This window comes from Sardina pilchardus, chromosome 8, assembly GCF_963854185.1.
Source record: "Sardina pilchardus chromosome 8, fSarPil1.1, whole genome shotgun sequence".
Taxonomy (NCBI): Eukaryota; Metazoa; Chordata; class Actinopteri; order Clupeiformes; family Clupeidae; genus Sardina; species Sardina pilchardus.
The window spans coordinates 5,737,982-5,761,760 of record NC_085001.1 but is presented as its reverse complement, the minus strand read 5'-3'; the positions used below and the strand labels follow the sequence as shown (position 1 = coordinate 5,761,760).

Genomic DNA, 23,779 nt, shown 5'->3' with positions numbered 1-23,779 from the left:
AGGTCCAATTTTCTTTAGAATGCTTACTCTAAAACATTTTATTATACGGCTCTTCACAATGCAAGTAGAATGCCCCATTGACTTGAATGGGATTTCCCAACGTTCTACCGGTCGTTATTTCTTGATAGAGGACCTCTGAAAAGAATAATGACCGCTGTCAATGACAACGGAGTTTGTGCTTCTAATTCAGGTCTTTCATATCACTCCGCATTGAAATTTCGTTGACAGCTAGTAAAAGGTTACTCTCAAACAGTCATGTTCTATCTGTGTGGCGAACTGTTTATTTTGTTAGCGGAAGCCACAAAACGGAAGCTAAGTCATTGCTAAAGACACATTGTGATAAGTTTCTTCTCGTTTTGGCAAGTAGTCGTATAATAAGCGGGATAATGTATAGAACGCAGGTCATTATCGAGAAAATAAGGACCAACAGGGCGAACAGGACCCCGACGCGAAGCGCAGCGTTCTATACATTATCCCTTACCTAATTGCTGTTTTGTCAGTATTTCCTGAGGATAAATGCATAAAAACAACCCTCAATTTAACATCTTTCCACCAACTGGATTTTCATGGACTTTTGGTATGGTGTTTAGATCACCAATTGAAATATAGAAATGAAAAAATAAATTCTGTTGCAATTAGTTTTGGGTCAAACCTTACTTTGCCTGGACTAGTCTGCTTATCATCACAACAGAAAACTAAACTCAACAGGAAAATACACAATGTTACGACATGAACTATCGCGACAAATGCTAAATCACAGAAAACACACAAGTCCCGGCCTTTTCAACTATTATTATTATTATTAAAAAGGTAATCTAATGTCCTATTGGTCTATAGCCAACAACCATGAACAAAATGGATTAGAAACTGGCTTAGCGTAGAAAACAAATTAATCAGGCTTTGTGTCACATGATTCTTTGGGAGTGATTTACCCAGAATTCTCAGGTCAATTTGATAGGCCTTTCACAGCGACACACCCAGGGGGTCAGGATTTGACTGATTAGCTTCGCCGATTAGCAAGGCACTTCCTCGTCGCCATTTTCCAGAAATACATCATGTCCGGTGCCGTTTTCCCTGCGTTTTCCTCATGCTGATTGGTGGCTGTTCCACTCTCAAGCTCATGCACGAGCTTAGTGTGGGCACGAGCTCTCGTTCTGTACCTTACGTCAGTCAGTAACCTGGCACTTAAAGAGACCCTATGCAACTTTTTCATGGTCATAAAATCGCTTAGAAATCGTTGTTTTGCTTGACTGACCAGTTTTATCGAAAACAGTCACATTTCCTCCCGCCCCTAGTGTCCCTATCCGCTATTACAACCTTGCAACTTTCTGATAAACGATCGTCTGCTGTTTACATCTGGAAGTCAGAGACGCGAAAGGAACAAGAAGAACCATGCTTGCAATTTATATATTTATATATAGCCTATATATGTATAAATATACACGCTAAAGCTGTCGGGGAAGCTCTGCAGAGAAATATGCAAGCATAAAACGAGCGAAAACGAAAAACGAAACCGAAACCAGAGATGAAATCGCCAATCCTGCATTATTCCTCTTTAATTGGCTAAGTAAAACGGCACCGGAAACAAGCCCCTTGAAACGCCATGTTGAAGCCTGAAAAAATCGTTCAATTTTGGCACTTTTCACTAGCCTAGCATTCCCATTGAAATGAATGGGGGCGGGACTTGTTCACTTTCTCCAGTTCTTATAATACCTCCATGGACACACCGTCACTGTATTTAGAAACTGAACTCCCTGTACTGTTAACAGTGAGTAAAGGGCCGTTCACACCAAGAACGATAACAATAACGATAACTATAACCGTAACGATAAAAGCGTCCACACTGGCCAACGATATGAAAAGTCTCTAATGTTAAAGGTATACTATGCAGGATTGCCGATTTCATCGCCGGTTTCGCTTTCACTTTTAATTTTCGCTCGTTTTATGCTTGCATATTTCTCTGCAGAGCTTCCCCTACATCTTTAGCGTGTATATTTGACAAAACTCCTCAATCGGTCAGTCTGCCGTGCCTTTTCATGAGACTTTACTTGACACTTCCTGGAGTAGAGCATGGGTGCGTGCCCGGTGTCTCCTGAAGTTGCAAGTGTGGTTTTACCGCTACAGACCACTAGAGCGGCCAAAAAAAACACCGTTCGACCGGTAATGACTCATTTAATCATATATAACAGTATGGAACGATTGATTAACTGAAAAACGTTGCATAGTATACCTTTAACGAATGTGATGGCTAGAATATTATGGGTTCTGATTGGCTGTTAGCTTTTTATCGTTCTCAAAATCGCTATAAAAAGTGATCAACAACGATATCGTTCTTCATGTCGTTATCGTTATAGTTTATGTGTGAACGTTGTCATTCATATTAAAGAGAGCGATATTCATTTATAGTTATCGTTACCGTTATCGTTCTTGGTGTGAACGGGCCTTAAGTCCATACTTGCCTCTCGGGGCCAATGGCGTTGCTAAGATTCACACAGCTTCAAGGTGAGGCACCGGTGAGGATAATCCTATCAGCCAACCATTCGATACCAATGCGGACTATCTCAGACATCTAATTACGACATTAATACGCAAAGACATGGCGTTCAGCCGTAATAGTGGGTGCAGTACTGAAATCGCAATGCGTTACAGATGTTCGACAGGACTGTGGCAATTCTCCCAGATAATTTTACAAGAATTGCCATACTTTGAATTTTTTAAAATATCAACATTGCATCTTAAATCACTCTGAAATGTCTTTTTGGCATTACCTACGCAATTTAAGATGCGCTATTCCGATTAATTACATACATTCGCCAACACACGTTTTTGCTAATTATAGAGCCACCGACAGACCAAATAACACCAAATTTGTTGAGGGTGATTTCCAAGATAGGCACACTTCCTGTTTGACGGCTTCGCTCGCTGAATTTAATTGGTTATCACAGGCGAACTCTTGGATGTATGAAGGCGAAATCAAGGCGGTTGATCCGCCTTGGTCTGTAGATCACGCGTGCCAAGTGTCACGATGGTCGGATAAACTATGCGGCCAGAGTCGCTTTACTTTGACTTTGGACAAAATTCAAAATGGTGGAAAATCCATGATGGCGGAAAATGTGCGTTGGAATCGGCTAAGTCAGAGGATTCCAATGGTATTAGTTTTATCAAAATCGGCCATACGGATCAAACGTTACGGGCATTAGAGCTTAGATCGGGCCCAAAAAATCAAGCCCGAACCGGCCCGAGCCCGTGCACGTTGTGTCCGAGCCCGGCCCGGCCCGACATATTAACTGTAATTATGAGCCCGAGTCCGATTTAAACCCAACACTTTTTTAAATGCGTGAGCCTTATAACTGACGTTCTCAACTACAATTACGAGTTGTTTGAACTACATAAATCTGAATTAGGCCTATCTTAATGAATAATAAAACAAGGACTAAGCATGTAAACTTCGTTGTTTGTTTATTCTGAAATGGATCACAAATGGATCCGTATGAAGAAACATGAAAAAAAACGTAGACAATGATGAACACAGAAAATGAACAATAATTAACTTAGGATGGCGTAGAGTAGACCTAGGCTACTGCTCATAATTCAACAAGGTTTTAGAATATAGAATGTTTTTAAATAAAATAAATAATTGTAAAGCCTAGCCTATTATAAAAACGTAGGCTTGTGCAAAAACGCTGCTTCATGCGGCTAAAAAAAATAGATTTTTAGCAATGATCTAGGCCTTCAATGCAACAATGGGCTGATTACACTCCAATACAAAAAAAATGAACACATTCAAAATGAACAAGGTAACGTTGGATTATTAATGAAACAGTCTTAACACTGAGCAGGTTCAATCACTTCATGCGTGCCAGTGGAGGAGACCGTGCGCATGACACGTGTTGCATTTTGTAACTTGCAACTTTGTACACATTTTGTTACTTAAGCTTACTTTGCTAAAAAATATATTTAATATTTCGGATAATGGCATAGTCTCCCCACCCAGTTAGGGTAATAAAGAAATTATATATTTAAAAAAAACCCCACAAATGCTTGATCAAAGGCCCGACCCGGCCCGGCCCGAGGATGGTGGCGGGAAATATCGGCCCGACCCGGCTCGCTTTCCCATTCATTCCTATGGGAAAAAATCGACTGGAAATTACGGGAGAACGACACGGCGTATCGAAAAGCTGTATCCAAGCCACCATCCTCGCATCAAGACGCACGTGTGAGAGGTAGAACGGCGTCTCTAGCTCCAAATCCCTAAGACAAGATAGGGAGACAAAAGTTGGACTTACGATAAATAATAAGTATATGAAGCGCACGGATAACAATAGTGTGCGTTTGCAAGCACACTACTAAAACATAAAACGGATGAATATATGATTGTAGCATTTTTCTAACCACACTGAAGTTTATCGTTATTGTCCCCAGCAATTGTTCACTGCTGAACAGTTCAAGTACTTCGCAGCAGAGTATGGTTTCCAGCACGTCACTTCAAGTCCCCATTTTCCGCAATCCAACGGCATGGCCGAACGAGCTGTGAAGACTGCAAAGTGGATCTTGAAGCAGGGTGACCCCCACCTAGCTCTCCTGAGTTACCGCTCAACCCCAGCGGAGCCAACAAGGGAAAGCCCTGCCAGATTGTTGATGGGTAGAGAAATCGGCACAACACTCCCAGTGCTGAAAGAGAGCCTGAGGCCAACGTGGCCTAATCTGAAAACAGTTCAAACAAATTATGCAAAAGAAAAGCAGTGCTATGAAAAGTACTACAATCACAGGTACTATACCAAACCTCTCCCACCACTAGCCATTTGTGACAATGTTAGACTGAAAATTGATGGAGAAAAGGCTTGGACAACTACCGCGACAGTGCAGCACCAGGAGGCAGCGCCGCGCTCCTTCACGCTTGAGACTGAGCGAGGTGACACACCCCACAGGAATCGGTGCCGCATCCAACTGGTGAACCAGGAGCCGTCCTCACCTTCAAAGATGGACGCTTGTAGCCAGGATGGCGTTGCGGTAACAAATGGAGACAGGGTGATGTAAAAAATGGCCAGCATTTATTTCGTTGAGGCACAGGAAAAACCACCATGGAGAAAAAAAGAAAGAAAAACTCCAAATAATAGTTTTAAATCAATAATTAAGGACTTCAAAAATAATACTTCCCATTATCAAAAACAAATAGCAAAACTAGCTCCAGGCATTTCCCCCAGGTCTAAACTGTAGGTACTCTCACTACCCCATCTCAGACCCGACTGCTTCAGCCATCTCCCACCAAGCATTTATCCCCAATGGCTTAGTCCATTCCCCTCTTGTCTAATCAATTATCTAATATACATTCCACTTTCCAATGTCACTAAATACAGACTATAGCATATTAGCAGCACATCATTCACTAAACCAGCACCACACATCACCTTACATCATCATACAAACCATAAATCACTCATACGCCCCAAACACCCCTCTTCTCACACACGCAACCCTCAGTCCATGCGGTGACGTCACCCCGCCAAAGTTCAAATGTCCCTCGGGAGCTGCCGTCACATCTTTTGTTCAGACGCGGAAGTAACCCACGCACCGGCTGCAGGTAAGAGTTTGTTTCATTGTTCGTTTTCCAGTCTGTAATCCGGTGGTATGTGAGGCTTGTCACTAATGGGGTTATGTTTGTTTATGTATTTGCAGATGCCGGTTACCACCGATGTCGAGTGCTGAACCGTAGTGTGAAAAATAAAGTGTTTGAAACTACGTGCGTGTTTGTCTTGTTTGCATAATAGTCCGGGAGCCAAATGCCATAATTTAGGTGAACCTGGCTTTGTCGGTTAAAGGTTTTTTTTTTGCAGAATCTAGTAGACTAGGGGTACCTCTTTAAGATTTAAGAGGGTGCCCGGTGATATCCCTTGGGCAATTTCATATATTAAGCCTTTCTTGTCCAATGTGTTGACTATAAGGCGGATATACTACAGGTGAATAGGGTAAAAAAATTAACAAGCAGATATCACTATGAAACTTCACCAGTTGATTACTTAGATCAATATGAAAAATAAATGTATTACACGTTTTCTGAAATTTAATGTTTGAATATGCAAATTGGGTATGATGTCATTAAATATGCGCTGATTTGCATAAACGTAAAAAGATCAAATCTGAACATTGGACAAAGCCAGCTTAATTTTTTTTCTTTTCATTTTGTTGACATAAGAGATGAAAAGTATTTTAGAGAGGGAATTGTGGATATCTCATTTAGTTATTCAGTAAATCAGAAAATACTATACCAGCCTTTAAAAAATCCATTTTCGCCATGTTTTTTGGAATAAAATGTCATGTAAATCAGGCTAAGAATCATATATCAACAAACCCCTCTGCAAAATCCTTCTAAACATGGTTAGGTATAAGACTGAAAAGTTTGGTGTATGTAGATGCTTGTGAAGTGGAGATTTTGTTCTCCGAGTGAGAGAGGAAACTCATCCATATCCGCCTTATATTCAACACATTGGACAAGAATATACATATACACACATATAATATACAAAATTGCCCAAGGGATATCACCGGGCACCCTCTTAAATCTTAAAGAGGTACACCTACTCTACTAGATTCAGCAAAAAAAAAAACTTTAACCAACAAAACCAGGTCTGACCTGGGTTGGTTGCAACCTGACCCCATGGCTTAGTGACTGGTCTGGTCTGCCAAAAGCTCACGAGAACCTTAAAGGAACACTTCACATTTGTCGGTTAAAGTTTTTTTTTTTGCTGAATCTAGTAGAGTAGGTGTACCTCTTTAAGATTTAAGAGGGTGCCCGGTGATATCCCTTGGGCAATTTCGTATATTAAGCCTTTCTTGTCCAATGTGTTGAATATAAGGCGGATATGGATGAGTTTCCTCTCTCACTCGGAGAACAAAATCTCCACTTCACAAGCATCTACATACACCAAACTTTTCAGTCTTATACCTAACCATGTTTAGAAGGTTTTTGCAGAGGGGTTTGTTGATATATTATTCTTAGCCTGATTTACATAACATTTTATTCCAAACAACATGGCGAAAATTGATTTTTTAAAGGCTGGTATAGTATTTTCTGATATACTGAATAACTAAATGAGATATCCATAATTCCCTCTCTAAAATACTTTTCATCTCTTATGTCAACAAAATGAAAAGAAAAAAATTGAAACTGGCTTTATCCAATGTTCAGATTTGATCTTTTTATGTTTATGCAAATCAGCGCATATTTAATGACATCATACCTAATTTGCATATTCAAACATTAAATTTCAGAAAACTTGTAATACATTTATTTTTCATATTGATCTAAGTAATCAACTGGTGAAGTTTCATAGTGATATCTGCTTGTTAATTTTTTTACCCTATTCACCTGTAGTATATCCGCCTTATAGTCAACACATTGGACAAGAAAGGCTTAATATACGAAATTGCCCAAGGGATATCACCGGGCACCCTCTTAAATCTTAAAGAGGTACCCCTAGTCTACTAGATTCTGCAAAAAAAAAAACTTTAACCGACAAAGCCAGGTCTGACCCCATGGCTCCCTGACTATAATGAGTGTAGCGGTAACGGGCAGCAGCACCGTTACAACGCTTCTCATCCGAAGGATTAACCGAGTGGGCCAGCAGAGCAGGACTTAAGCACCACTAGAAGTGCTGACACCCCTGGTTCCCCTCAACCCTTGAGTCAGACCACCACCAGGTTTGGGAGGACCGTTAAACCAAATCCCAGGTGTGCTAGTTAGCTGAGATGATGGACTTTAAGGGCAGAATAACCCCTATCCAATCTCAAGGGCTTGTGGTAGTCTACCACACCCTTAGTTAGTTAATTACTGTTGTTCATAAAAAAAGAGAATGAAAAAAAAAACACTTTTATTTGTAACAGGTTTTGTTTGGAAGTAATAACTAAGGTAAAAGTAAACCATAAAGGGTTAATGTTGTGTATACCCATACTTGAAAAAAGGGGGGAGATGTCATGGGAAGTGATATGTTTCATGTTGGTCTAAAGTGCCTACTGCGCATGTGTGATGTAGACGTGTGTTCTGATTAGGCTGTCAGTTGTGTATGTGATGCTCCTGCACGTACTGAATAAAGACCCGTGGTTTATACAAGAAACATTTATTGACTGAAGTCGTTTATCCTGGCGACAAACATTACAGAAAGTTTGTCTAAAATCTGTTGAATTGAAGTGGAATGACCCACTGGGCAAAATCTTCCCTCAGTTTCCCACCTGTTATTCACACATCAAGTGACTTGAATGATGATGTTTTCACTGGGAATTGTTTTTCCCCATGCACATGAAGAGATAGAGTCTTTCCTTACTGAGGGTACAAAACTTTTCTTAAAGTGCACTTTTTTCCAGTCCAGGGCTCTGTATCTGCGGCCAGATGGGAGTAGGGTGAAAAACCGGTTCAGGGGATGGTCAAGGCTGCTTGCCATGGTGCGGTGTGGGTGTGGGTGTGGTGGCTGTGTCATTCGCATGAATGTACTGTTTCATTATACCAAGAAGACCATGACACCTCGGTCAAGGCAGCAATTTCACTGGATCTAAACAAACCAATACACTGTAGGAATCACTACTACAACACATTTGTATTTAACTTCACAGTCTGCTGTCAAAATCCTGGCTTTATTTTTTAGGCAAATAAAACTGGAATTTTGTTTCTATCTTTTACACCTGCCAGGGAATCTGAATTGTGTGGCTATAAGCTGCTGCCTAGCAGGTAAAACATGTTTAAGTGGCTATAGCCTACATTTAAAACAATGAAGCAACACAAAGTTTGTTTAGGCTAGATCCAATGACACTGCTATTTTCATAGTGCTTACTTCCTGATTGAAGTCGTAACAACATACAGTAGGCCTATATTGGTCAATTAGCTCATGTAGTGTAATTTTGAATGGCATTGTTTTGAAATTGCAAACATGTGTCAAATTATTGTGTCTATGCAGAGAAACGTGTTCAATGCATTTACAACTGCAAAATGTGTGTAAAGGGTCATTCCACAGAAACACACACTTTTGGCATAGGAAAATGTCCAGAAAAAATATTTCCTTTTTTCACATTTAAACTTAGACCACATTCTTAAGTATTTTGCTGCAAGAATAAGTCTCTCTCTCTCCTCTCTCTATCAAATAGCTGGCCTTTAAAAATAAAAATCTGCCTGCCCCTATGTTAACCCTATGTGTTAAATTCCCATAGGGTTACATAGGGGGTCAAATACTTACAAATACTTAACATTTATTTATTTACGATACATTCTTCAATCACAAAGAAAATTGGTGTACTTAGCGGTTTCATTTCTACTCATTTTTTGAATGAAGACATTAAGATCAATTGTCAAATGGTGATTTTATATTCCTCTTTTTAGGCAAGTTTAGCATGATATCAAATACATTTTCTCCTCACTGTATTAACAGTGTACATTTATTTAAAGTTTACATGTAATTCCTATAAGTTACTGGTGTTACTTTACGTCTTCGTCAAAGGTAAGTTATTACCAAAAGTTGTTACCAAAAAGCAACAGTGATGGCAACACCAGTGACAACTTTGTGAAAAACTGCATTTTACAAAATGGTTGCTATATATAGGGAATGAAAAAATATGATGTTAGTCAGACTATTCTATTCCCAAAGAGTAAAGAAGGTAAGTTACGATGACCAAAGCTTTAATAAGAAATCATGACATATATGCTAAAATTTCTGATAAATGAAAGGAAGCTGTGGTGCTTTTCTCCATAGACCTTCAGGTATTAAGTAAAAGGAAGTCCAGTGGTGTCAGTAGGCCTATGATTGCTTGTATTTCAAAATAAGTTTTGTTGTGCAGTAGGCCTACCTAACACCAGTGATATGAATCCCTGACAGATGCAATTTAATTTAAAAAAAAGAATCGTATTCATTTGATATTTTGTGTTTAAATATTTCCATATGTAAAATGTGATAGCCTAGTTCAACTGTAATATAGGTTATTTCAAAAACATGTTTTTGGTCTCAGAATTTGGCCCTGAATGTGTAGCCTATACATGAGGGGTTGGAAAGGGCACTAGAATCCTATAAAATCATTTTACAAATAAATACTGTCACCTTGATGGTGCAAAAAAAAAAGTGTGCGTTTCTGTAGAATGGCCCTAAAGCAGAAAATGTGTTTAGACTTGTGGAGACTTGAGAAGAGGTTTTGCTCTGTGTGACAGTTTAAATATGTGCGTGTCATTTTAATGTGCTATTTTAAGGTCAAATTAAGGAACTGTTTTACACACTTAATTTAAATGAATTGTTTTGGCATGTTTTCAGGGGTGATTTTTTAAGGTGCATCTGAGTAGCCTACTTTTTAAGTAGACCTAGCCTAGGCTACATCACCTTTCTTAAGGTGTGGCTACCTCACCTGAAAAGCTGTCACGTTACGTTACAAATGCAGTTGCCGTTGGCAGCCAGGCGTTGAAGGTTTACAGCCATGAAGGTGTTTTTTCTTCATTGCTTTATTAATTTACTTGGGCTAACTGTTCAGGCTGATCAAGGTAAGCGCACACAAGTCTGAATCCGCATATGCCGCCAAATTATGGCACGACGAATGGTAGGCTGTTTTTACCTTTCTCCCTCTCTGGACCGCGAGTGCAGGTCGGCTTGTTATCTTGTTATCACTTGGCTGCAGCTCGCCAGGTAATCGTCAACACAGGTTATCCTACTGGTATTTGTGAGAAACGAAAGAGGCTTGATGTGTTAAAATGCCAGTTTAATAGGCTTCTTTGACTTTGAACATGGAGATGATGCTTCACGAACCGTCCTCCCGCATTCTATTAACATTTCACACACTACGTTCTACCAACCACACGTCCTGCTTACTGTAGCCTACGTTTAACTACGTACCCCGTTTCCACGAGCACCTAAATTAAAGCCACAAGCCTACCCCATTACTCTAATAACACTGCCAATATTCAATACACTGTAATGCAGTGCATATTATAATAAAACATAAAACGGATGAATGTATATTTGTACCCAGCACTTTTCTAACCACACTGAAGTGGATCGTTATTGTCCCCAGTAGGCTATAAAAAACAAACTGACGCCCTTGATCCCCCTTAACCGCATAATAACAGTGTAGGCTACGCAGTTGTGGAATGGAAAATTGCCACTGGGGATCTGCGACAAGAAGTGTGTGGACCTAGTTGCAGGCAAATCAGATTTGACTAAAAGATCCCGTAAGCTTGATGTCCTGTTCTAAATTCTAGTGTGAACTTTATGGAATCCATTTTCGATTTGAGAGAGGCTATTTAAATCATCACCACTACAAATGAAAAATAAATCATCATCAATGTAGCCTACCGCCAATAACTCTTTAGAAACTTAGAATAGGGGAGAACGGGTATGATTGTAACACTTTTTTTCCAGCACCTATATCATTTTTTAGCTACAATCCTGTAACCCTTTTTTCTAAATACCCACATTTGTGTAGGCCTACTTCAGATAGAACCAACTCAAATTACAGACCTTGTAATTTGGTGCAAAATACAAGGTGACCCTTTGTTACAACCGACCCCACTACAGGGTGGGTTGTAACACACACAAGTTAACAGTGAGATAAAAGACAGAAAAAGAGAGGTCAAACCATGCAATATTTTTCAAAACATGTTTGGGGCATTGTAATAGGTATATGAACACAAGAAAACAGTTTTCTTTAATTCTGTTTCTCTCTGAATGGCCATAACCAAAGTAGCCTTTGTATATGTGGTCGTGTGTGTGTGCATTTCTGTGTGTTAGATGTGTGTAGGGGTGTGCTTGTGTGTGTGTGTGTGAATGTAAATGGTTGTAGTATGTACAAAGGACTCTACACATCACACCATGACCGTATTCATTGTCTATATCATTGCCAGCTCTGTTCAACATACATTTCCAAAGAACATGCCTATGTACAAACACTCACGCGTATTACCGGACTGGTTCAACAGCTCTGATGATGTGTTTCGTAACATCCCTAACACCCCTGATGTTGTGCTTTTGGATACAGATAGTAAGGAGGTACTAGTCCTTGAAATAGGTTGTGTTTATGACCTGTATATGGACATAGCCTTTCTTGAAAAAATGACTAAATAGGCTGCAACCCCTCCTTGCAAAGATCAGTGACAGTTTGTGGTGTCAGCCTGGGACATGTCCACAAACTGACAATCAGCGGACTAAGACTGGTAGGGCTATCAAAAGGAGAGTCTAAACAACTGGCAAAATTCTGCTCCATATCTGCTGCATATAGGCAGTCTTGCTGTGTGGCGTAGGCGATGCTTTATGTACCCTTGAATGTCAAAGCTGTATTCTCTCTGAGAATATTTGAATCCTTTCTGTCAAGAAATTTGATTGTCGGATTCAAATAAAGACATCAAATGTGTGTTTCTCTGTGTACATTTGACTGGATATAAATTATTGCACAAAACTTGTACTACAGATGTGCCAGTGTTGATAAGCTACAACTGACAAAAGGGTCATTCCACGTCAAATCAACCAGAGCGCACGCACTTGCGTCTCAAAAAAATCTGAAAAAAATACCATGCGTGCCCAGGAGACACTCTGTAAAATGGTTTTGCGCTAAGATGCTTGCACTGAAAGGATGCTTTATATATTATGGCGATTCCACCCCCCCTCTTCTTCTCACGGGTAGTGCCCATGAAATCAAAGTTTGGGGGAGCAGATTCGATGAGGGTGGTAGCAGTCTTAGCATGGTCGAGCCATGTTTCAGTCAGAAGCATTCAAAAAAAAGAGTGTGCACAGGTCATTGATTAAAAATGAGAGTGACCTGACATTCAGAAGAGCTAATTTTACAGTCGTGAGTGTGGGGGCTCTTTCCACAATAAACTGAGCTTGTTTTGGAACACACACACACACAGTTTTCCCATTACCAGTTCCTAATTGTACAGTTATCATGTACAGTTGTTCTATTTGTATGTTCCCTCCTCCTCTCCTCCCCTCCCCATTTGATGTATTTGACCCAAATGCTTTGGCAGTATACTGTACAACGTTATGGTCATGCTAATAAAGCTCCTTTTGAATTTGAATGAGAGAGAGAGAGAGAGAGAGAGAGATTCCTGCAATTTAGATTAGGTACCCATTGTGTGCTTTTAGAGTTGGAGAACATCCTCCTCATGATCTGCCATGTAAATCTGGGTAACATGACTCCTGGGTGTTGGCTGTGTTGAGTCGTCCTGGGGTGTTCATGCAAGCTGTAGAGCTGAGCTTTTAGAGCATCCGAAAGACAACAAGAAATGTTTATGTTAATGTTTGTAATGCATTTTTTTTTCAAGTTTGCAACGGTGTGGACCTCGATTCTGACTGCTGGGAGGAGATAGAAGACCGAAGAAGAGGTGAGTGTGTCAACATTTCATTTAATTTATTTAATTAAATTGAATTTATTTCATTTTAATTACAAAGAATAATGCAATCCCCTCACGGTGGCCCTGTGAAGTACCCTTGCAATGGAAAGGAGCAAATCCAAGTAAAAATGACATTCCCTTACCATGTGCACTGCCTTCCAGGGTCTCGTGTAACCAAATACTTTTCCTGTATGCAAAGGACAGATAAGTCATGCTGATATCCAGCAGACATTTTGATGTAATCTCATCTGCACAGACAGACACTATAGACTAACAGACACTTTTACCAGGGCTGCCAAGTCTCACGCTTTGAGCGTGACAGTTACGCAATTTGACCCATTCTCACACCACACGCCATACTTGACATTTCTCACGGAAAATATTTCCCCATTCAGTGCGCTATTGTTAAACAGAGCTTGACTAGATACCGGCTAGAGAATAAAACATGCTCGGACACAAGTTGCAGGAACACACAATCAATTGTTTATTGGTGCAGGTGTGGCTTAAATAGAACATCACATGGCATGGTCACATGACATACACACCTGAGAAGAATCCCCATAATTGGGAGCACTCATTGGACAATCAATCAATTAACAGCTATATATTTTTTTTTATGATAATAAACTTTGGTCCTTGCCTTGCCGACTCTGATTGACTGACCGCAATAACCAATCCATCAGTCCTTTGTGCCTAAATCTAACAATCACGGAAGGCATCACGCAATATAAACAAATCAGAAGCAACGAAAGGCAGTTCTTGGCGTCTCTAACTTATCTTTCACACACAACAGCGCCGACTCCGATAATTAGATTTAAAACGTTCTCCTGCTTGCTAGATTTTGTTTACTGTTGATTCGCTGTTTCTTCTTGAGTTTCCAAGTTAACGTTAAGGCTGCTAAGTCTATCATTGTCCCATACTTGTTGCAGAGCTGTGTAACATTTATTTGCCTCTGTCTTGGTAAGTTCACACTGGAAAAAGCGACTCTAATCGGAGCTGGCAAGTGTCACGCTTTGAGTGTGACAGTCAAAAAAATCTCACGCTTGCCATCTTCTGAAACTTGGCAGCCCTGCTTTTACCCAGAGTGACTTACATGTCAATTACACAGTTTTTGCCTATTGCTTACACACTAAAATCAAATCAAAGTCTCAATACTTAAAAACGAAACTTTTTCCAACACAAATGCGCCTCTGAAAGAATGGTCAAAAAATTCCATAAACACACTCCCTTGTGGAAAGCCTTTCCAGAGGAGTTGAAGTTGTTATAGCTGCTAAGAGCAACCTCATAATAAACTCTATGGATTAAGAATAGGATGGGACTGAAGTTCATATGGGGGTCAAGGCAGGTGAGCGAATACTTTTGGCAATATAGGCTATGTACACACGTAGCCAGGTATTTTTAAAACCGAATATCTCCGGTTATCTCTGGCTACACGCCAATTTATAAACGGAGAATTCGCAGATCTATACTTTGCCCGGAGTTTTTTTAAACATTCGGTTATATGCGTTGTCATGTGGATGACAGGTCCAAACGTAGACAAATACCTTCGGTTAAGCAGATACCCCGCTACGTGTGTACGGGGCCATAGTGTAGATCAGTGGGAACCACCCAATGGCCCTCATTTATGAAACGTGCGTACGACCAAAAACAGGCGTAAAACAGGCGTACGCTTGTTTCCACGCAAAGTATGCCATTTATCAACGTGAACGTGATCGGTGCTATACGCTCAAATCTCACGTCTAGTCTGAACTTGCGTACGAAAGTTTTTCAGGCGGCATAGCACTGTGCAGCAGCAAATCGCCGGTGTATTACAAAGTTGATGAGTTGAATTTATGGACTATCTCGGACATAACACCTTTCCTGTACATGTGCAGCCTTTGCTGTAATGTAGCATAGGTATTATATTGACACATTTGATGGCTTAGAATAGAGATGATTATACTTTCTCTTTGGCAAACGCAACATTTATGAATTATATATTTTAAATTATTTTCAAAGGGCAAATTTCAGTGTCGTATGGTTTTGTAATGAATGTATTTATAATATGATGCGTTGTCTCTGCGAAAATAAAGTCTGTTGCGCTTAAATCGCTCTAGTTTCCCGCCTTCCTTGACAGCTTCTAGCTGGACGTCACTGTCAATGTCAATGTCAATGTCAATGTCAATTTATTTATATAGCACATTTAAAAAACAACCACAGTTGACCAAAGTGCTGTAAAATAAAATAAAATAAAAATAAAATAAAAATAAAGTAAAATAATTATAGAATAACTTTAAAGAAAAATAGTAAAGATTAGTAAGTAATAATAATAATAATAATAATGAAACCAAAATAGCAATGCAAAACTGTGGCTCGAGATCACTAATGATCTCTGTTGGATGTATAATGCACCTTCATGTCGTAAATTCTAGGGGCGAGGCCATTAAAGAGCATATATAGGGGCGTGATATTTAAATGCTTGTTTCCAGCCGGCACATTTATCAACACACGTTTATTCTTATGCTAGAATTGGAGTGATACGAAAGTTTGATGAATCACACGTGAGCCTCGTCGTAAGATGGTTTCTGCGCTCAGATATACGCTGGTTTCTAAGCTCGGTTGATAAATGAGGGCCAATGAGAGTAAGAGTTAGAGGAGGACAAGGAGAGAGAGCTGTCGGACGTGGAAGACAAGGACAAAGATGAGGACCAGTGTAGAGATGTGTCTCTGATGACATCAGGGCTGCTCTGGTCTGAGATTGGTTCAACAATCATATAAATTTCATAGCCTATATCAAAAGTTGTTTACCTGCAAAAGAGGTGTGATCAATGTGCATTGTTCAAATGACTCTGTACGAGCGGGGCTAGTTGGTAAATTAAACTTTTAGCCTACCAAAGCCGGTCGGTAGAATCGCAAACACGTCCTTCTGCTGTATGAACTGTTCCAGTGCAAGTTTTTGTTCTGTTTTCAAAGAAAACTTGCCTTTGACATCTTCCAAAACAGAAGCGACAGCGGCTGCTGCTTTCGTTTCGTTGCTGCTAAAGTTTCGTTATCGTCACGTCACCGGCAAATAGCGTGCCAGGACTAGAGTATGGCCGTTTCTGATTGGAGCCAAAGATTCTGGCAATGAAACAGCAAAAGTAGACCTGCTGGTATCCAGCCTCAGCTGCCGGGCGAAATTCAAATTCCCCAGAAGTTCAGGCAGTGGCGATTCTAGAGTCTGTGGGGGCCCTAAGCAAAACATCCTAGGGGGCCCTACTTACACAACCCCCCCCCCCCAAAAAAAAAAAAAACAACTTGTTTTTAACATGTTGCTAGCCCTATGCCAAGCATTTATCATTCATTGGAAGTGCCATTCACGCATGCTACATACTGGGGGTTTTTTTCAGCACAGTCTAGGCTACCCAGATCTGCCACAATATCATGCATAAATACTTGCATTGGTTTATTTTAGATTTTTAAATAATACAAATTCAAAAAGCAGGCTACTATACAAATTTTTACATTTTGACGTGTATCTCACCACAGCAAGCAGCTCGACATGACTTGGTTGTATAGGCCTGACTGCTCTGTAAATGGCAAGAACCATGATGGAGGGATACGGGTAGCAATTTACAGAAATATGTGGTGTGTAGGCCTACCTTCCAGAAATAAGCTGATCTGACCTGACTTGTTTGCGTTGTAGCACACATGACGTGCACTTGATGATTCTCTATAATATTTATTTTACTGCATTGCAATGAACAAAGTAAAGGCAAAAAAAGTGTTTATTTGTCAAACAAATTTGGATGCAATATGAGTCTTGAATTGGATACCATACAGGAGTTTGCTATAGGATCTCAAAACCGTATGCTATTATGAACGAGCCTTGCCATAGAGAAACACATGATAACGTTGGATTATGAACAGCTATTATCGCACACAAAAACATAGGGTAAGTGGAGCTAAATTAAGTTATTATTTTGCTGTCACTTGGTCTGTTTTATAACTTAAAAGGTTGTATTTGGTATCTGTGTGGATAGCTCTAGCTCTCCTCTTTCATCTGACATGCGTGTCATCTTTCTGATCGCGATTTCACGAGTAAATCAAACGAGATATGACATTATTATTTGTTTGTCACTTCGTCTGTTTTTATAACACAAAAGGATCGATGTATTTGGTATCAATGGAAAGCTCTGTTTCCCCTCTTTCATCTGATATGCGTAGCATCTCTGTGCGATGCCGAGTTTGCCAGTAATTCAAGCGAGACTGGATGTGCGGGTGTATGCAGAGCAATATAGACTGTAAATATGATATACTTTGATTTAACTTCATGACTTTCATACTTGATCGTACAGACAAGTGCCTAGTCTCGTTGGAAAGCCCCGCTTCTGCACTTTCGTGCAATACAGGTCTCATCTCGCTGCGACTAATAATTGCGGAGCAATGTAACAGTGAAGAATGGGTGTGTTTTTTTGATGCACTTTGTGCTAGTCGGGCTCAATATGTGTGGATTGTTTGCACTCTTTTGGACACAGATCCACTGTTTATAAGCCGATAGCATACATGTAGGCTACTATTTGTAAGACAGGACAGGACAGGAGCACACAAAATCACGTAACCCACCATTCAATCTCTATTGACGAAATTCTCGCTTGTCGCACCAGTAAACGCTCTGAGGTCTCGGGGCCCCCTAACGGCTCGGGGCTCCAAGCAGTTGCTTGCCATGCCTGTCGGCAAGGTGCGCCCCTGAGTTCAGGCAGCGTTCACCCAGCCTACCTTACTGCCCCTTTCTAAATGCAATTGAGGAATTCGTTCGGGCATGGTGGTGGAAAGCATATGATTGCCAACCACACATGCCTCTTTTGCAGGCATGCAGGCGTGTTTTTTCAATCGCAAATGATCCAGTAATAGTGTTGTTTTTTTTTTACTTTTGTTTTGTTGTTACAGTTTTTGCCTATTGCTTACACACTAAAATCACATGCTTAGACCAAAGCTTTAAAACTTGAACTATCTTGTTGCATACTTGTAAACACTGAAACCATTGCTTAAACACATTATCAACTTTGCACTTTGCTTGTAATTCTGAAACACACTTATTGCAAAACACCACACACGTTTTTCTTACATTAGACACTTTGTTCAAAAACAAAAAAATGTATAACCGCCCTCTTAAAGTCCCTTTCTAAATGTAATTGAGGAATTATTTCATGCCTGCATGCCTCTGCAGGCAATGGAAGAGGCATGTGGAGACATTGGGGGATCAACCCCTCCCCCACTCACCCACCCACCCCATTGTATGTGTGTGTGATATTGCCCCCACCACATACACACACACACATTTTTTTTTTGTTGCTATATTTGACTTTTGATTCTATTGTTTGATTACTGCAGAAATTATACTTTTTTTTTTTTTACAGTTTTACAGAAGTTTTACAGAAGACGAGGTCTGAGAAAATGACCAAATGAAATTAAAAAAAAATATAGAAACACAAAGACGGCAGTGTTCTCTATAAAGTGCATCAGTGTATTACTGATGATATGAAAGGGTAATTCAAATGGTGCTTGTGTGTTTAGTTTTGTTGCCAGAATTTAGTTTTTAGAAAGGAGTGTTACATTTTGATGGCAGTGTTTCATTTTGGCATAGATGTGAGTTGTTTATCCCCAAGTGTTATGTATTGCTGTGTGTAGAGTTTTGACATAATGAGCCAAATTCTGCAAAACGTGTGTAAGCAATAGGCAAAAACTGTAAAAACATTGTCCTCAGAGCAACTCTGCTCAAGGCAATTCCCAGTTGAATTGAACACACAACTTTTGTGGTGATGATAGACTTTTGTTTACGCACCTTCGCATTTTCTCATCAATGACGGGTAGCGGGACTCTTTATTAGTTGGTTGCTCTCAAAATTCACTGGCAATAGTTTGAACACATTTCCGAAATATCGTTTCTCGGGATAAATTGGTGTCAGGATGTGCCAAAAGTGCCATTTCGAATTGCAAAATATATATAAAGCAGGAAATGTGTTTAGACTTTTGGAGACGAGACTATGTTTTGCGCTCTGTGTGTCAGTTGAAATAATTGATATGAGTGTCATTTAGTGTGTTAGCAATTGGAAAACAAACTGTAATACCTTGTAGGCTATAGCCTCCTTTTTGTCAAAAACAGATCCAAATTCTAAAACAACGATGCTTTTTAATACACAAAAATAATATTTGATAAATTAACCTTTCATTTTTCAGTAGCCATAGCATAGGTGTGTATATTTGAACAGAATCTGGTTTGGTTCTTACCTGAAATATCCACGGTATTTAGTTTAGTGCTAGCCCGGTGGTTCGCCTATTCCACTGGAGCTCCAAGCGGTTAAGTTTCGGTTTCAGGTTTACAACACTCTTCGAGTCATGGTAAAATGTCATTTTTGCTACATAGCTATTTATTGCGTGGGTGCTTGAGTTTCCATAGGAATCCGCTGTCTTAGTTTGTGTAGAAATGAAGTGACACATATTGTACATCGGCGGGCATAGGGGACGTGACGTGCAGTAGGCCTAGTTGGATTCGTTGCTCACCGTGCACCAGCTTTGAGTATGTGCACGAAAAGGATTGCGCGTGCACGTGCGGGGGGGAGGAGGAAGAGGAGTAAGACCGTTAGATTGACGAACAAGCTGTGAAATGATGCTAGCGGGTCAAGAATATAATTGGCCGGAGTTTTTCGAGCCCTGCCCGTTCAACAGATGATTGACGTGTTTAATTTCCATTTCAATGCTTCCAACTCAGTGGCTGTGAGTGGGTTAGGAATAGGATTTCAAGTGAGTTTGCAAAAATGGCCAAAAAAGCTTCCATACCCTACCTTTAAGACCAACATACAAAAAAAGGTGGTCCTCCTAGGCCCTATACGGTTCTCGAGATATTCACAGAAAATTGTGTCTGCCCTCCCCTCTTTTCAGGGGTGTCTAGTCCAGTAGGGGGAAAATTAATCAAAACGAAAAGGTTCAAAGCTGAAAGAACAAAGGTTCCATGTAATGCTGTAGTTGTGGGGCCTGGGAAATTGCTCATGCGGAAAAAAACAAAAAACAAAACCTTATTAAACCTATATGACCGCCGCTTCACTACACGGCGGTCACAATTACACGGATGGTGGTGATTGTCTTCCTCTTTTCTCCGTAATTCCGTCGGGATTCCGGAACCGTTTATGTGTATAGTGGTGTAATGGCATGGTATGGCCACGTGGTGGCAATCTGAATAGTTTAGGTTCAAATGTATGACAACCTAGGAAGAACAATACAGGCGGAGGTCTGCGCTCTCTGAGTGCTTTTGTAGTTTACCTGTGTTCTTGTTTCCATGCAGGCATGAATGTGGCTTTAAAAGGGAAAGCCACTCTGTCGAACCTTTATGGACATGGCATTGCATACAATGCCATTGATGGAAATCGTGATGGCATATATGATCATGGCTCCTGTGCCCATACAAAAGTTCATCTCAGCCCTTGGTGGAGAGTGGATTTGCTCCAAAAATATAAAGTCTTCTCTGTGATAATCACCACTGAGGTCAGTGTTCCAGAGAGACTGGATGGGGCTGAAATCCGAATAGGAAATTCTCTCATTGACAATGGTGTCAACAACCCCAGGTAATAAATAAGTGCATCTAAATGTCTGGATATTTATGACATCATGACACACAGTACATTGGCAGTGCCATCCATTACACTGATCTTCAGCATATGTTATGTTGCAATATTTGCAGTTTCTCTCGCTAGACTACCGTAAATCCTCAAATTATGGCCAGGATTCTATTTATAGCCTGCCAGTAGGGCTATATCAGTCCACGAGCACAGAGGACATCGTTTCAATTCAACTCAATGAAACAAAAGAGCTCTTATTATTTTTTATTTGATTTTGATTTGATTGATTGTTGATTGGTTTAATATTGTTGCTGATTAAAAGTTGTTGCCCTACACCATGGGTGTCCAACACATCGCTCTCAAGCTACCAGTCGCTTGCCGCCCTCTTCTGAGCTTGCCAGAGGCTGAAGCAATACTAAATTTAAACACAATTGTTGCTGCGAGGCATTCCAGTCCACGAATTAAGAAAATAAAGAAAAGTAAATCATACACAATTAAAAAATAACTCAATTTAGGCTACGTGACTACACAGTAAGGTTCCCATTACAGCACAGCACATGTTTAATGAATGAATGAATGAAGGTGACTGCCTTGTCTCGCAATAAACAGTGGGTGGAAATCCTGACACTCTGTCAACTACATGAAACTTAATAGTGAACCGTTAAATACCTCCCAGATTTCAGTGGCCATTCGTTTTTAATTAATTTCTAAGAATACAATTCTACAACAAAAGCCTAATAAGAAATAAAGGCCTGCCTCGAATACAAGCCTGCCCCGAATAAAAGCCTGTGCTTGGTGCAGTGTACTGTAGTAGGCAGATAGAAGACCCAGGTCACAATTTGAGGATTGACGATATTTGAAATAGTCTTACCGTAATAAAAACAATGGCTGAGTGCTGTAGTTTACATAGTGTATTAGTTATCAAATTCTTACTGTGTTATTTTATTGGTCAACTCTCACTTTTCAGGTGTGACATAATCTCCTCTGTTCCTGCTGGGTTTTCCGTGACCTATGAATGCAATGGGATGGAGGGACGCTATGTTACCGTGGTGATTCCTGGACGCATAGGACATCTTATACTCTGTGAAGTGGAGGTATATGGATTGCCACTGGACTCTAAAGCCCAGTGAAATAGCACGTATGGGTGGAAAACCTTACTTACTCATAAACCACAGCAAACGTATTGTTGTGTTGGATATGTCCTGAGCCATTTTGACACTTTTTAATGTTGTCTCTAAGTAACTATTACTAGTTTTCACAATGGGTTCTGTAGTTTGTTTGTCTCTGTTGTGTAGTGCTGAATTAAAAGTTTTCCTTTTGAAAGTCACCATTTTGAAGTAGGCTTACTTAACATTCTCTTGCAAGAAACAGTCAGATTTTTTTTATTTGTGGAAGGAGGCAATTATTTTGCCCCAACTCAACTCCATTCCGCTTAATGATCAATTTAGCTAATATGGCTATCACCATACTAAACTCAATCTTTAAAGATTGAACATTAGTATGGGGAGTCTGCGCTTTATTTCTACTGCACGAGAGGCGTGCTCTCTCGGAGGAGGGGCGGGACTGTCGAGCTCTATTGGCATCGTTCAAATCATGGAGGTATTATATATAACTGGAGAGCGTGACTAAGTCCCACCCTCCATACAAATGAATGGCCAATGCTAGGCTAGTAAATCCGGGCAATTTTCGTCAACGCCATATTGAACACTGGAGCTCCGATCCAGCGCCAGTCGACTCTGACTATGCGCAAAGTTCCAAAGCTGGAAATGACGCATGGACCTACATTGATTTCTATTGGACTTTCTGTAAAAAGAGAGTCATTCTCCAGTTCAGAGGGTGGCGATAATGCACATACCTTGCTTGCCGCGTACCAACAAGCAGAAAAAGTTGCTTGGGAACGCACACCTGAGTCCAGTGGAGTGTTGCATGGAGTAATGATTGGCTGTAGGTACCCGTCCACCAACATGTACGCGCATGAGAGCTCATGCCCAACACGGATTTTCGTGAACGGAGCTGGTTCTAAATGCTCCATGAGGTGCCATACTTGAAAATGGCGCTTGCTAACTTGCTGAAGGTAATCTACACGGCATTGACCCCCTGGTTCAAATCTTGACTCCGTATCCTTGGATAATCCTTCAACCAATCAGACCAACGATACGGTGCATCTTTTGGCTAAGCTAGTTTGTGATTGGAGCCAAAGGTTCTGGCAGGGAACAGAGTACAGGTTTCCAGCCTGAGCTTCTGGGCGAAATCCAAATTCGCCGGCAGGTCAGGCAGGGTTCACCCAGCCGATAATTTCGCTTAATCAAATCAATGCATAAATGATTAATGATCTATTTCTGGGGAACTTTAAATAAAGTTCTCAAGAAACTTGGAATGAGGGATTGTATTGTGTGTGTGAACAAGTGAAATCAAGCCACATTTATGGCTTGGATTTCTGTGCAACCCAAAGCGCTCTATAACACAAGACATCAAGACATCAACAGACAAATGAACAGATTGACAAATGTGAGACAAACTACTGGACAGAGCGGCGTGACTTGCCAGCATACCCGTACACAGACATTACGATGGGAGACAAACAAATGAACAATAATAAAAAGTAAATAAATAAATAAAAGTCTGTCAGTGAAATTCAGTCACTTCATTGATTACATCGAACGGCAGCGTGGTCTTGAACAGTAAGCTTACATTGCACGATTTTGGTCTGTTTTAACAGTCGGCGACTACTTTTCCAAAATCGGGCGGAAATCTTGCCAGTTGTACTAGAATCTCGGCGCGCTCCCGTCATCTAAATCGTTTAGTGTAAGGTGCCAATCTTAGTGGTTTTAAGTCCGTCGGAGTCAGTCTTTTTCTAG

The 23,779-nt window shown here is 40.4% G+C and overlaps 1 protein-coding gene across 1 annotated transcript; it reads left to right on the top strand.

Annotated features, from left to right (window-relative positions):
* Positions 1 to 10,388: 10,388 nt before the first annotated feature.
* On the top strand, positions 10,389 to 22,248 carry LOC134089493 (fucolectin-like). Its single transcript, XM_062543937.1, has 4 exons — positions 10,389 to 10,507; positions 13,280 to 13,339; positions 20,648 to 20,927; positions 21,889 to 22,248. Exons 1-4 carry the CDS (start codon positions 10,444 to 10,446, stop codon positions 22,049 to 22,051), a joined length of 567 nt encoding a protein of 188 aa, XP_062399921.1. The 5' UTR covers positions 10,389 to 10,443; the 3' UTR covers positions 22,052 to 22,248.
* Positions 22,249 to 23,779: the final 1,531 nt, after the last annotated feature.